The 16,308-nt window shown below is 37.6% G+C and overlaps 1 protein-coding gene across 6 annotated transcripts in view; it reads right to left on the bottom strand.

The window, feature by feature from the left end:
* The window catches only part of DCLK1 (doublecortin like kinase 1), a 230,113-nt gene that overhangs the window by 61,797 nt on the left and 152,008 nt on the right, over positions 1–16,308 (bottom strand). For 4 of the 6 annotated variants that reach the window (XM_030274107.4, XM_012569748.5, XM_030274134.4 and 1 more), the window contains exons 5-6: positions 15,348–15,464; positions 2,494–2,588 (exon numbers count right to left, since the gene is read on the bottom strand). In XM_030274107.4, coding sequence (XP_030129967.1) covers positions 2,494–2,588; positions 15,348–15,464 — 212 coding nt within the window. Of the gene's footprint in view, positions 1–2,493; positions 2,589–3,550; positions 3,759–15,347; positions 15,465–16,308 lie in introns of those variants that run through there. The other 2 variants (XM_030274128.4, XM_012569749.5) reach the window with 1 other exon arrangement.

Below are 16,308 nucleotides of genomic sequence, written 5' to 3'. Positions count from 1 at the left end.
AGTGCAGTCAGAAAACCAGCCACCACCTTCAACTCCAGCTCATGGCTACAGCAGCCAACACTCTTCCTTCAGGGCAAGAACACCTCACCTCTCAATACAGGTGACAAGATGGGAACTGAAATGCATCTCTTCTCTCTCGTATGTCTATCACATGATACCAGGACTTCAGCAACCTCCTAGGGAATAAACCTCACCCTGCAACTGGCTTGTCAGCACTGTAGCTGAAGCCATTGAAGACAAAACAAAATGTTTTAAGTTCAAATATGGTTCATGACAATATGTTACATAAAATAACCTAAGTTAAATTTAAAGACACAAAAATCTATACTAAAACTAAACAGAACACCACTTATACTGCTAACAAGGAAATTATTATCTTCAAGCACTGCTTAATTCCTTATTTACTAATTGGAATGAACAATATAGTCTTTAATGATACAATCATATGTTTTTACACTGAACTTCTAACTCATTCACTTCACAAGCTAAACATGAAAGCAGATGGAATAAATTCTCAGACTGAGTGTTAAGTTTCCATCCCTGAACTGCAGAGTTGATTTTGTAATCTAAATAATGTTATTACAATGCATTTTACATTATTGCAATCTATTTTTACATGAATATATTCCATGCTTCATGTGGTAAAAAAAATAAATCTGTCCAAAATAAAGCCAGACAAGTATGAAAGGTCCCCTACTGAGGTCAAGAGGACTGAATACGTATACTGGAGAAGAGAATTCAACTCCCTAACCATCTTAGACTTATCTCTCCTGTAGTACACTTCAATATTTATTTTCTCTACAGTTAGCAGTCTGATTTTGTTACCGCTACATAGCACTTTGCATCCATAATACTGGCACTCAGTGATCCTATTACACTTACACATAAAAAGAAGCCCATCTGCTCTCCTCTTCACATTTGAAAGTCAGAAATCTTGTGCCTAGAAACCTCTTGTGTCTAATGGTGCTGATCACATGGCTCCCACTCACCCATCCACAAACCTTAGCAGAAAAACATGTCTTCACTGTGGAGAGCAGAGCTTCAGTGGTGAGAAAGTAAGTTTAGGAAAGTTACCAATGAAAAGAGACAGCCTTACAGCAAACACAAATCCAATGTAAACTGGTATCATCCTTCTAAACAGACGGCCTCACATCACCAATGTATAATTTATTTGGAAGACTCTTTGTTCCCTCTCCAGTGACTTATTAATGATTCATTAATAAGCCTTGAGAGCAAGAACAAACAGGTGGGGAAGACATAGCATTCAAGAAGATTTTAGCACCAGCTTACCCACTGGAACCTACATCTTTACTCTGTGTAGCGGATGATGAAAACCCTGACACTAACCTGAGGCTCCAGCTGCTGCTCACTGGCTGTCCCTACACTGCAAGATCACAGTCAGCCTCAGTGTCTGTAAGCAAGTCATGGCAGAAACCCATTGCTCTATCCCAGATGGAGGTGGACATGCACCATTCCTCAGCTCCCTGGCATACATCAGATATAAAGAATGGTCTGCAGGCTAGAAGGGAGTCATGTCATGCTACAGCTATTACTGATCTGGGTATCTGGGGAATCAGTTCTGCACCAGCTCCTAAAGTCAAGCACTACCAATTTTGTACATAATCCTCTTAATTTTGAGAGACATAAATTGTATCGTTGTTTAAAAACTGAAAAGGTAGAAAAAGCATGAGTTCAAACTCTGTTTATAAACAAGTCTGAGATACAGATTACTGCCTCAGGGATGCTTTCATTAAGTACTGACCACAGTTTAGAAAATAGCAAAAAATACATAGACATCAGTCTTATTTCTTTTAACCAGATAAAATTAATTCAATCAGCACGTGGAGCTTTTGGGTTGGATGAGTAATATTTTATCAGAGGGGTTACAGCAGTAACACAGGCATTAGCTTAGTTCTGGAAGCTTAGGAATATTGTAGATTCCTCATACCAGATAACTAGGGGGAACCTACAACAACTATCAACTCTTCGCCAGGAAAGTGATGGACAGGTCTCACGTGCCTTGGTGCTGATAGTATCTTCACTGCACAAGGCTGTGATATCACAGCTAAATTCCACAGTGCATTCTTTCACCTTGCTTTAAAATCAAAGCAGTCTGTAGGCTGTGCAAGTGACAATGCCCACAGTGAGTTAGGAACAAAAGAGATTTCTTTGACATTTTCTTTCAGTTGTGAAATATTTGGAAAAAGAAGGTAAAACAAACAAACAAACAAAAAGTTTTGTGAAAAAGAAAAGAAACCCCTGTTTTTTTCCCCCCAAGGATAAACCAGTTCTCAGTATACTTAGCATTTTGACAGACACAGAACAGTTGCCTTCCACTTCAGGTTGTTTTAAAAACACAAGGACTGTAGCCAGGCTCTTCCACCCTATAGCTCTACACACACACAAGGGACCAGAAGGGAGAAGGCTATTGGATAATGGCTATGCTGGATTCTCCCCAGCCATGCTCAGAAATCAGTTTCCTCATTTCCTTACCCTCTGTTTCCGTAGGCTTCCTGGGCTGGTGGGAGATGGGCTTGGAGACTTCCCAGAGCGAGGAGTAGAAAGCTGGCTACCAGGGGTTCCATTCACTAAAAGGACAAGAAATTGAAAAGAATGAACACAAGGCATTATTAAAGGGAAAATATATTTAAATCAACATTTTTCTTCAGTCTTTGTTGAACAGATTAATTTGGTTTTGCTTAATGTTTGAAACATTAAATAAGGTAATTCAAAAAAATAATTATTTCCTTAAGTTTTTGGCTCACAAAGACAATTTTTTATACAGGGTGAAAGCAAATAATGAAAAAACCTGAAAAGACTATAGTCAATGGCAGAGAACATGATCATATTTTCTCAAACTCATTGTTCCTTTACTTTACTAAAAGTAAAGTACTTCTATTACTGAAAGTAATGGGGAACAAGGTGCTTTGTTAACCTTAAAAGACAAAATATATAAACATTTTCATTCTATTTAACTATGGCTTGAAGTGCTGCCCACTAAAAATAAAACACAGTATTGCTTGCAAGAACAAACCTACTGCCTGCTTTTCACTTTTTGAGTGAGGACTTAACCATTTGAAGAGATTTTTGCGATACTATCTGACCCAAACACCACCTCAGACTTAACCCAGAAGGGCTTTCTGGAGGCAAATGAATTAGATATAACTCCTCCAGTCTGATTTACAGGAAAGCATCCCTCTCTCAAATAAGCAAGTTTCTTCACATATGCCAGTGCCTATCTTTATAGAAGCATCTTCACGTGCACAGCACATTATCCAATAAATTAACAAAACAATGCCAGCAGAGGACAGAATTCTACTACAAAGTAACCACACGAGAGGCTATCAATAATATTCACATTGAAGCACTGACAGAAACACTATGAAGCGTGTATCACATAGACATGTAAATATTCTTAAACAAGCAAATATTCTATCAGAGTCTACATTTGCAAAGTGCTAGGATAAAAAGAACAGAAATCAGATTCCCAGATTCTGAATCTTAGGAGAATATTTAAATACTAGGGCTATCAACAAGGCATTTGACTTACCTTCTATGAGTTCTAACATGGACAAAATCTGACTGTTTAACCTGATAAGAGCAAGCAGCAAAATTCCTGCTCTGTACTAAGCCAAGCTGTAGCCAAACTGAGAAGCAATGGGATTAGTTAAGGATAGCTGGGGCTGCTCACAGAGTGAGCTGAATGCGATGCAGGATTCATAAGCAGAAGCCTTTTCTGCGTAAGGCTGACGTCTTCTGAGCAGCAGTGGGAGGTGCAGGTGCTGTCTTAGGGCTACATCAAAGGTGTCAATTAAGCATAATGCTGCTGCTTCACAACGCTGAGCCACCGCAACCCCCACTCGCTTTCCATGGAGCCCCGAAAGCCTAAGCAATTTTATATGCTGTTCACTGAATCATAATGAGGTGCCTCTGGGAGCAATGTAGCAAGTGACTCATCCGAAAATCAAAATGACAATAACTCTTGTAAAACCTTGTCTGACTGGCAATCTAGCAAATGCTAATTCCTTTGGATTAATAGAGTAGGCATTTTTAAAAGATTCTTCTAACTTTTTGCATAATACATTGTTCTTACTGGCTAATACTGGGCCCACACAATATAACAAAGAAATATGTATACCTACCACACCACACACATCAATAAACACATTATACTGCATGATAAAGGATGATCACTTAATAGTGCTTAGGTGCTATGAGCGATCCCATCTCAACATTACTTTGTGCAAGGCATTGTTTATAGTAAAGGTGCAATATATTTGCATAAGTATAGAAACAATGCTAAGATGCTCTAATTGGATTTAAATAGGCTATTTTATAGAAAAACATTTCACTCACCCAGGCTTCAAAATATCTTTATACAGAGAACAATGATTTGTGCATATCAACATTCATTCAAATATTGCAGTAAGTGTAGGGGGATTCACATGCATATGTATGCACATATATTCATACAATATTCAGCAAAACAGCCACAGATCTGTCCAACAGTGACTAAAATAAAATTTATTACTGGTATCACTGAAATAATTTAGGAAAAGAGGAAGATGAGGACATTAATAATGACCTTTCTGGAATCTCAAACTTTTAAAGTTATAAAATGTATCTTCTAAACATCTATGGCATAATTTAGAAACTAACAATAATTCCTACTATTCACACAGAGCTAGTCCTCAAGACTGCTGTGTAACAGGACTATTTCTCTGCCTTCTCTTTAAACGAACCAGATAGTCTTAGGTCTTATTATCATAAGCAAATTTAAGATAACAGATACATTTCAATATACCTTGCAGCACTAGGCACTGGTTCCTGTTCTTTATAGATTAACTCCTTCCCCATAACATTCAACAATATTTTTTTTTAGAATTACTGTAGCAATCACTCTGTCCTGAATACAAAAACTTGAGGCTACAAAGTGGTACCAGACAAATAGTTGCAATGATGTATTTAGCTATCAACATATTTCTGTATATATATCTATATATATCAACATATTGATGTATATTATGTTGATGAGTATCTATTTAGGATGAGAAAACAAAGTATTATCATAAATCCTAAAAATTTTACTTACTTGTCACCACCAGAGTATCCAGAGTGTTTTAGCTAAGTTTGAATGCTCTCTTAAACTGTGCTTTTATGTTGGCCATCTGCAACATGTGAAATCAAGAGCATAATCAATGAATTGAGGCCCTCAGCAGATTTAAGTGAAGTTTTCTCACCTCCTTACCCATATCTAAAATATAAAGGATATGGTACATATCCTGTACATAAAACATGTACCACGATTTTTGAGAGCTTACAGGGACTCCCTATAGAGAGCTGATTAGGAAACTCCAGAGATAGCAATTAGCTCTGGAGATGAGATTCCTTTTACCAATCTTTAGGTACCTGTTGTATTGGCTTCTACATCTGAAGTAGTTTTCTAGACTTTATTTTAACCAAGCTGCTGTCACAACACAAGTTGTGAAGCAATCATCTAAACCTGACCTGATGAACAATCTACTAGGAACATCCATTGCAGCGTAAACTTTCAAATCTATACATGAATCCTTCTGGATGCTCTTCATACCTGGAGATATATATTGCTATAATTGTTATTACATTATTCTTACTACTGATATTATTAATATAATCCTTAAGACAGACATCACAACAGGACAGAAATGATAATTTCTGATATTTTCCCAGTACATTCCAGGGGTCCTCCTTTTATACCTTTTTGTTTATGGCTTCCTGTGCTTGTGAGTCATTATACTGAATCTGCAAATAGAGGTGATATTAGGTGCTGTGTACCAAGAAGAGACTGCAGTGATTCTGACCCCGTTCCTGAACTCCATTTACAATCATTACACCATTCTTACATAACCTACTCATTACCAGAAAATATGTTAACAAATATGTGAATAAAAGCTGTAAGATTTAATAATAATACTGCATTCCTGATCACTAAATTGCCCTAAAATACATTTCTAGGTGGAATGTATTTTTGTTGCAAACTGTATTTCTATCCAGTATCTGCGCTGCATTTCTCACTGACTGATACAGCACATGTTCCTAGAGAGAACCTTGATGTAGATAAAGACATATGAAATTGGTAAATCACTGTTGTGATTGATCATTTTATTGAGTGAGGCAAGAGGCTTCTTGTCACTTTTATTTATAAAATGGCAAGGGTCACAGACTTGAGCTTAACACACAGCACCCTCCCATGATCTTATGAAAAAGATTTATCAGTTCAAAATTTCAGCAGTGAAACGTGCATTAAAAAACTGCAACAAAACCAAAATTATTGTGGCTACTCAGAGCAGATGTATGCAACCGCTTAGCTGTGAGCTCCTTTCCTCACTGCCCTCTCTTGCTGAGGATGTGCAACAGGGCAAGGACCTGTCTTTGTGCTTGCTTGTTCAGCACCTGGCACACACATGAAGATGGAAAAACTCATGAAATAGAACACTAAAGCTAGATACCAGCATCTACAGAGATAAATGAAAATAGGTTTTCATATTATAATATACATAATAAATATTATAATATTTATTAATAATATTATTATAATAAACCAGTGAAAATGCTGTAAGTAAAAAAAACTTTAACAGAATTCCAATAAATAAATTTTGATAGGGCATATTTTCATTAAGTAATAGAAACAAAAAGCAAGAAAAATGAATTAAAGCATCAAGTGCCAGTCTGAGAAGCCACCATACCACTGCAGTGTATTAAAATCAGTCTCCTACAGAGTTGCCTGTGGCTGTGCAAGCATATTGTACTCCATAAAACAGATAACTCAGTGTGTTTAAAAAAGTAGTGTGCCAAACACAAAAATGCATGTGAAAAAGAAGGAGGACACTAAGGGAAAGAAACAGTGCAGGCTTTTTTTGCAGCCACAATTTATTAATAGGAAAGTTTACCTAAAAAAAATATTTACACAAGTCAGAAGATGTGTAGGTCATATTCAGTGATTGTTAGCAGAAAATATGAAATTACTATTTGATCTTGCCTCAGTTACTTCTGTAGTTTTTCACTGTCCAACATTTGTGCCTCGGTAACATTATGTAGTTACAAAATAGTTAGGAAATAAACCATATCTTGCCTTTTTGTTCATTCTGCTTTTGTATTTTACTTCTGTACATTGTATCATTTTTGTCTTAACACCAAAAGACAGAGTGAGTACAGAGCACCACATTAGGCACGTGCCCTCAGTATGACTCCCCAGGGAAGACGAGGCTTTAGAGATTCTACCTTAGCATGCAGCTGGTTGAAAAAAAAAGCCAGATACCAATACTGCATTAATTTCAACTGGTGCTAAACTGTCCTTTGTATTTTCAATCTTTTGTAGAGTTTATGTGAAGAAGTTAAGCAGATAAAAGTAGAACATCCCTTTGCCACTGAAGACAAGGCCTGGCAGACCCACACAGGACTTTCACCTGATCAACAGATTAATAGATCATGTTTACATTCCCCATCCCAGCAGCCACCAATACACGAGTCCTTGTTAGTCACTGGTACCTGTGGTAGCCACACAGTCTAAGCTAAGCTGTGCAGAGCTCAGCAGGCACTCTAAACCCTACACAGGCTCTTCCCCCTCAACCCAGAGTCTCCTATGTCTGCACTATCAAGCAGAGAAGTACTGCAGACACACAGATATTACAGGCATATCTTGTATCTCAGAAGAAAGGAGACTGCCTGGAAAATGCAGTTCCCTGGAATCCACCAGTATTTGTTTTTTCCTCTAGTCTCAGAAGCTAAGTGCCTCTTGGATTTGTTTTTCCTTCTGCACTTCAGCTGATATCTATGAAATTGTCTGCTAATTTAATGTAGTACCTGATCAGGAGAACCTGCGTGTACGTAAGATTTAATGAAAATCTCTCTTTTGGACTGTTTTGCCTAACTAGAAAAACCAGGACTCTCAAATCAGTCTGTCTGAACAGAGTACAATTTCTGAGCACGTTTCTTCATTTAGCATTTAACTTTTCATCCTTTAAGAGGGTTAAACTATTCAACATTACCAAATTTATTTCTCTTACCAGCTCTTGTTTTTGTTACAAGGGTATAAAATTATGAAAATTAATTTTTTACTGATTAGTATCAAAGACAAACACTATAAATAAAAAATTAAAAAGAAGTCAAGATCAAAGCATATATCATCTGGAAATCCCTGGGTCTACAGGATGACTCCATCACTCCCATGGGTGTGTGGTCTTGGCTTTAGGAAAATTTTGCTTCAGCATATTTATTACAAAATCAGTCAGCTGAGTACCTGTAACAGTGTAAATAAAGACATGTGACCTTGCAAAGACAATATGATAAGTTATGCTTTTCCTTTGGGATACAAAAGACCTTCTGGAGTCAGGTGGTTGAAGGAGGGCTGTTTCTGGATAACAGTCTAAGGTTGAACTATCAGAGTAAATGTTCCTATTGCAGAGGAACATCTCTACTTCTTTCTTCTTCTTCTTTTTTTTTTTTTTTTTTTTTTTTTTTTTTATCTAACAGAGAAAAGCACAAACATCTGACCTAGGGAAGACTTCCATAAAATCCTATTTCCATATCCACTTTTTCCTTTAGAGAACATCTACAGTTGTGATCACACTTTAGTTTAACATGCAGTTTCACAATTTCTTTACCCAGGTACAATTTAAAAAAGAACCCTCACATAGTCTTTGGTAACATGACCTACTATATCCATTTCTCACTATATTCCCTTTGTCATTTGGAATAGATACATATCAACCCAGGTATTCTTGAAATAGTCACTTGTCACACTGAATAACCCAAACTCCTAAATAACTCTTTAAAAACCAAACTTTAACACCTGAATTGATATTGTAAATAAGATTTCAATCATCTGACATATTCTGAGTAATAACTTGAGGAAAACAGGAAGGGAGAAAAATTAAGAACTTTTTCTAAGAACTAAAATTTTGAATAAGGTGCTCAAACTGAAAAAAAAAAAAAAAAAAAAGTAGCTACTTTTGTTGAGAGCAAGTCCTGAAAATTTAGAGTTGGAATTTCAGGAGGTAAACCAGAGTTCACCCAAATGTCACATCTTTCCATAATTTAATGGACCATGGGTACAGTAATTCCAGTCATCTCATGTTTGATTTGATTGATTAAAAATAACGATGATGAAGACATAAGTGTTGCTGCTTTCTTTGAATCTACTACCTCTTTGTCCACACTGAAGCTGCTACCAATGGTGTTAAATGGCAGCTGGACAGAAGCCACCAGCTACTGAATAGCCATCAGACTTTCATAATTTTCAGTCACAAGCAATGGGCTGATACCCAGCCTCACCAAAATTAAACGTCTCTTTTATTATGCCCTTTCCCAAGTATTCTTTGATGCCAACAAAAAAAAAAAAAAAAAACAACAAAAACATCAAAGTGGTTTACAGGCTTTAGGAAGACATCAGAAAAATTAAATAGAGGTAGGATAATCTCTAGCACTTGGAATCAGACATCAGCCTTCTACCTACCCAGGAGGTCACACTATCTTTTCTCTGCTTTTCTTCTTTGCCTTGTTTCACGCTTCTCTTCTCTATTTAGACTGAAAGCCTTTTGAAGCAGACAATACCTCAAATGGATTTGTAAAAAGCCAGAAAGCAATCCTCCTGCAGTGAGATTTCTGTCTGGCGGTATTGTTTTGAAACACTGTCAGATGTAAATAACAAAGTGAAGAAAACAAAATAATGTAAAAGTCAGCCCTTACACAGATCTTCCTAGCTTACTTGTACTCTTGGAAGAAAACGTTATTCTGTATTTTTATATAAAAATAGGATACATCTGTTCTCAGGAGCCAGGGCGGCTATCAGAAAAATATAAGTACATTAAACATATGCTCTGTTACAAGAAAAAAAAAAAAAGGAAAACAAAAAAAACAAGGATGGAAAAAAGGTGAACACTACCTATGTAAAGGCATACATGCCTTTGAAATACACCAAAGAATGGTGTAAAGGCAGATGCAGTCCTTTTGTTCACTGTAGATTACATAGCTCAAGAAACAAAAAGGAGTGTGTGTTTCTCACAGACTGATGCATTTTACTGTGCCCTCAGCTAACCAGCGCACAGATTTGAACCTTTATGGCCCTGAGCACTTCTGTAGCCTCTGGTTCCATTAAGGGTCTTTTCCCTGCAACCCTGCAGCCTAATTTCCACTCACAGATTCCCCACTTAGCCCTGTGCTGCCATAGCAGTGTGTCCTAGAGGCTATGGAACAGTGTTTTTCCTCTTGTTCCCATGATGTTATTCCCATGGCCATGTATCTGCAAAGCCTGACAGTGCTGTTATGGTAGGTTCTGTATAGGACTTTTAGGCTTGCCAAGGAGGCTGTCTATAGGAGCAACAGAGGGCAAAAGGCACCTGCAAAGAGTGAAAGTCATCTAAGAGCATTGGAATTGTCATTAAGAGTACTTTTTCCCCAGCAGCAGATGAGACAATTGAGGGAAATGGTTCTCCAGGACAGTGGCTGGTGGTTCCCCAGGGAGAGGGGACATTAAGGGTCCTTTGCCTGTTCCTCACAGAGTCAGGGGTCACCACAACAAGGTGAGACTGAAATGGAAAGCAAGGACCTTAAAGAAGAATTTCCTCAAAAACAATATAACATTATTGATTTTATCTTGAAAGCACCAGTTTTGGTAAAATATTGTTTTTCCAGACTTACGATGCAAAAACAAGACACAGAAAAACAACAAATTACCAACCCCTCAACTCCCCCTTTGATTTCTGTAAGCAACTTCAGAAGCTATTGGGATGAATTTGGGAAAGTTATCACCCCAAACCACCATTTGCTCAGAAAAAGGAACTCATGGACTTCATCCAATTTATAAATAGTTAGTGCAAGCCAAAGCTTAATTCATTGCCACCTGAAATTCTGTGTCAAAGAAGGGAAACAGTTGTTGAGGATGGCATTTAAGTGCTTAAACCAGGACAGGTTGTCTACATGTCTTAGTTTCGTTTATACATCTATTTGTCTAACAAGGGGGAAATGGACCAAGACTTTGCCTTCATTAACTCTAAAAATGATGAATCCAAATCAGCTATGCTGTTGAATACCTGCATTAAAGACTGTACCATATTATAGATGCATACACAAGAGAATAAAAGTTAACTCAAGGATATCTCTTCATGAGACAATTTTACTAGTTTGAATACCCAATTCTGAGATTTGAATATTTTTTAGCATAGTCTTTGTCTATAGAACTTTCTTTTTTTGGCCCATGTAATTATCCATGTGTATTTTCTTAATATGAACATTAATTTAAGTCTGAAGCAGAAATATTATCCTTTTGTGCTGTTAGAATGTGCAGACTTCTCAAAGTGCAGAGAGAATCAAAAAGAAACAAAAGGAATCAAATTCTTTGTAATTAGCAACAAGCTCTTTTCCATTCACCTCTCAGTTTTTTGTCAAGGGTACACTACCAAGAATGCTTTCTGCTTCACTTTATCCCTACTTGTTTCAACTTTGTTCTATGACAAAACACTTCAGATAATTATACACCTTTAACTTTTTGTAATATGTATGAATGATCTTTGATCAGAACAAAGAATCTACTCTTTTTCTTATTTTCCCTGTTTATTGCTAATCGAAGAAAAATCCCTAAAAGTAGTTTAAAGGTTAACTGAAAGCAGTTAAAAAACATATAATAAAAATACATGTACATACACTTAGCAGTAACAACATGAGACCGAAGTCATAACTTCCAGCTATGCACAAGCCATTCAGGAGCTTCTCTAGTACTGAGACATTTAATGCAGACATAATGGAAAAAATTAGCTGCTCGTATGTGTGCTAGATGGCCATTTCTCTATTCTGCTTCTGTCACAGGTACATAATTCAAAGAAGCAAGCAGCATTTTTATGCTTGCTGGGTGGCAGAAGAGTGGAATCTCTACATATTGTTTGCATTTCATGGGAAAACTTCGGGTTTTGTCTAAAACAATTTAAGAGTCGTTGTTCCTCTTTCTTTGTCCTACTATGCTTTTTAAATGCAATGTCTAATATAAAATTGCTTTTTAAAAAATAATTGACTGGTTTTAGCTTTATGTAACTTAAAGACAATTCTTGATAGCAAGTGCTTAGTACAATATTGCTTCCTTGTATGAAAGTAATACTGATCTAAGTACTCATGTATGTAAGGTTAGAAATAGGGTTACTGTAACATTCACACAATTTGACCTATTTGCAAAAAACAAACACCAGCGATACACCCAAATCAGAGCTGTTGTCCTCACTAAAAGTAAATTCTATAGAAACACTTTCAATTATTTATCTTTTTTAAGCTTAACAAATTTAGAATAGAATAGAACAGGACAGAACACAATAGAATAAAATAAAATAGAATAGTTCAGTTGAAAGGTCCCTACAACAGCCATCTAGTCCAACTACCTGACCAACTCAGGCCTGACCAAAACTTCAGCATGTTCAGCTGAGAAGTGAAGCAACAGAGTGGCTTTGGTGAGCACCTGGCACCCAACCAAACACACAGTATTTCTTGGTAAAGGAATGCTTCCTAGCTATAGAATCATTGCGTTGTTTAGACCAGAGAAGACCTTTAGGATCATCAAATCCAACTGTTAATCCAGCACTGCCAAGTCTACCACTAAACCATGTCCCTCAGTGCCATGTCTACACATCTTTTAAATATCTCCATGGATGCTGACTCAAACACTTGCCTGGGTAGTTTGTTCCAACACTTGATAAAGCTCTCAAAAAGAAATGCTTCCCAATGACTAGTATAAAACTTCTCTGGTGCAGCTTTGAACCATTCCAACATTCCTTGTCACTGGATACCAGAGAGAAGAGCTCAGAACCTTCATCTCCACATCCCCTGCTCAGGAAGCCATAGAGAGCAAGCAGGTCATTCCTCAGCCCTTCCTTTTCTCACAACAAGACATCCCTGAAGTCCTTGCTCCCTATAGGACATAACTTCCAGCCCTTTTATCAGTTTTGTTGCCCACTTCTGGACACATTTGAGTACCTTCCCAACATTTATGAACTGTGGTGACCAGAACTGTACACAGTGCTCAAGGTGAGGCTGCATCATCACTGAATACATCCTGAAGATCACCTCTTTCTCCTGGCTGTGTTTGACACACCCTAGGATGCAATTTGTTCTCCTGGTTACCCGGGCATGCAGCTGACTTGTAAAAAGCCTGCTGCGTGGGGTAACCAGCACCTCCAGATCCCTGTCTGCACGGCAGCTCTCCAGCCACTCCTCCTCCAGTTTATACTCATGCCAGGCATTATTCCATCCCAGGTGCAGAATTTGCCATTTCTTTTTCTGAAACTCCATCCCATTAATCATTGCCCAATGCTCCAATCTACCTAGATCCCTTTGCAAAGCATCTTGTTCTTTCAGAGAGTCATCAGCACCTCACAGTTTGTTGTTATCCTCAAAATTGTTAATGGTGCATTCACCTCGTCTATCCAGAACATCAATAAAAATATTGAACAAAACTGGCCCTAGACCTGAACCCTGAAGAAATGCTGCTGGTGACAAACTAACATGTGCCCACTTCCTATAAGTGTATTTTCATATAAGAAATGTTTAAGATAGTTACATCTGTCATCAGCACAGCACCATCCAAAATGGCTTGTATTTTTAATATTTTTACTACATTGTTTCATTTTTTGCTATAAATGTAATGATATGTTAATTATTATTGTTGTATAGTAAAATCATTCCCATTTTTCCACATGCTGTAAAATAATCTTCTGATATTTTGAAGTATGCAATATATTCTGCTCAGACCTTCACAGAAGTGAATGGCAAGAAGCTAAGATTTACTCACCTACACTTCCCCAGCACCTTTAAGTAAAAACAGTACTATTTCTTTCAGGACCAAAACTAACATGGTATCATATATTCAACATAGAAAAAAAATGTTGCTGAACCCATAGAAATCCCACAGATTCTGTATTATTCACAGGATACTTATTTCACATAGAAATGAGCATACATAGTTCAGTGTTCATTACCTGTACTCACAAATTTATTAGCAAAAAAACCCCAGAGTCTGTAACAATCACACACCAAACAGGGCCTCCCTTGCTAAAGTTAAATTAAACTCTGTTCCACCTAGCTACAAAAGAAGTAACTTATTTATGAAAGAGCTACTCTGGACTTGTTCCTCACAACTGATATTCTATCCCATTACCTCTTTTCAGGTTTGTGTAACTCAGTCATTCTCTAGGATGTGTAGGAGACAAGTTGCCTCCCAGCCCTGCTATCTCTATCTATCCTTCTTTCACTGTGTCTCTCCCACTTTCCTCCTTCCCAGAGCAAGATCTTTTTTTCTCGCCTTTGTCTTTCTGGAAAAGAAAAACAAGAAGTTCCAGTTGGTCTATCTCTACCCTCTTTGAAACCAGCACTGGGCCATTCTGATCATAACCTCCCAACAGAGACCTTACAGTGCTGGATGCAGGTTTCAGAATGCATTTGCTTTCCTCTTGGCAGAAGACTGAGGCAGAAAGGGAGGTGGATTTCAGACAGCTCTAATGTGTGCCTCTTGCAAAATCTGTATTCACAAGGAATGCTGAAAATGCTTGAATGGGTCTACTCAAATGGTTCATACCAAGGATTTTTTTGTACCTTCAGGCCCCAATGCTGGCAATTTAATGCATTTTTAGTTTATTTATTTTTTCTGCTTGGGGAAAAACTGCAGGCGTAAACTACTCATCAGCTATCTACTGGGAGCTACTGTGAAGGCAGCCAACGCAAGCCTCTTCAGACAGAACTTTCTAAAGCTTTTTGCTGTGTCTTCTCTCCAGCCTATATCACTGCTTCATTAGGTCAGTTCTGAAATTTCTTCCTCAGCTATCTTGTCACGTCACATTCACATCTGTAATTGCATTCTTTCTCTGCCCTGCCGTTGTTTTCCCAATATCCTCATGATCTTTAATCAATCCTTTCCTCACTCCCTCAGAAACAAAATATGAAAAAGATTGTGAAATTACCCTTTCAGCAACAGAGATCTTATGCTGCATAACTTGGGCTACTTTCTGGATTATTCTCATTCAGTTCCTAGTACAAAGACTACCATACATTTTTTTCCTCAATGTTTAGGTATAGGAAGCAAAAACATGCATGAAAATATAAAGTGAATTGAACCACTGTAATGCCAGAGTATAAGACGCTGAAGCTTTATTTTGTATTGGGAAGACACTTGACCTTAGATGTCACTGAGAAAACCCATGAATTTTTAGTATCAACTATTTTGTACATACAATGCTTTTCCACAGAAATGTAGAATTTTAAGTGCATTTCCCGTTCTATTGGGACAGAATAGTTGCTGTTGTTAAATGGTTGTTGTTGTTGTTTGCTTGCTTTACCTGAACTAGTAGAAGCAGGAGACTTGCTGCGTCGGGATGGGCCTGGACTCTTGGTGGTGCTCCTACGTGAACTCGAAGCTATTTTAGTATAGGAAGTAGATTTCACCACCCGACATTCTAGAAGACAAAGAAATAGCATAAGTTAGCAATTAAGAAAGCCAGCAAGATTCTGTAACAGAAAGAGCACTGAGAAGTGAAAACATTTAGCCCACGCTTGTTTTCATTCACCTTGAGGAGTTTTATGAGAAAGTATAAGATCTGTATAAATGGCTCCATTAAAATCCAAGTACAGTACGTACCATATCGCAGACAAAGAACTGCTGCAGTAATCCAGACTTTTAAATTCCATGGTTACTGCAGGTACTTAGGACAGCTTAATTTAACAGTGCTGAGACTACTCATAAAATTTCTTCGCTTGTGAAGATTTCAGTACAAGTAATGTGGCAATCTTTTGTAAACAGTCCAGATGCAATGTAAGCATTTTTGTCAGCGGAGGAAGTCTCCTCTAGAAAAACCCTGAAGTCTTCTTTTCTTTTCTGTATCAAAATGTTACGATTTAACACGATGACGCAATTGTCTTCCACTGATGAAAGGTTTGAAGAAAATAAAGCAGGTTTGTTGCTCCTGCTTAATCCTCTGGTGAGCAATAGCCCACATTGTGTAGCACACACAATTCATCACAGGTGAGAGAAACAGCACCACTCGCTCATAAGAGACATCAGTAAAATCAATGAAGAGGCGAAATTACCCTCCCACTCGAGAACACTACAAGATGTTCAGGTTAGAGTTTATGTACACCCACACAGATCTGTAGGCATCCTTGCATTACAGCTGCAAAATGGTTCTCGGCCCGAGGATGAAAGAACTTATTGTGCATAGCACTGATGTCTTGCACTCCTAATGGATACTAGATTAATCACCAGACATATTACACAGCAGGGAAAAAAAAACCCAAAAAAAC

This window comes from Taeniopygia guttata, chromosome 1 (genome assembly GCF_048771995.1).
Source record: "Taeniopygia guttata chromosome 1, bTaeGut7.mat, whole genome shotgun sequence".
Classification (NCBI taxonomy): Eukaryota; Metazoa; Chordata; class Aves; order Passeriformes; family Estrildidae; genus Taeniopygia; species Taeniopygia guttata.
Note: the sequence above shows the minus strand (reverse complement) of the source record. Positions and strands in the feature narration are given on the sequence as shown.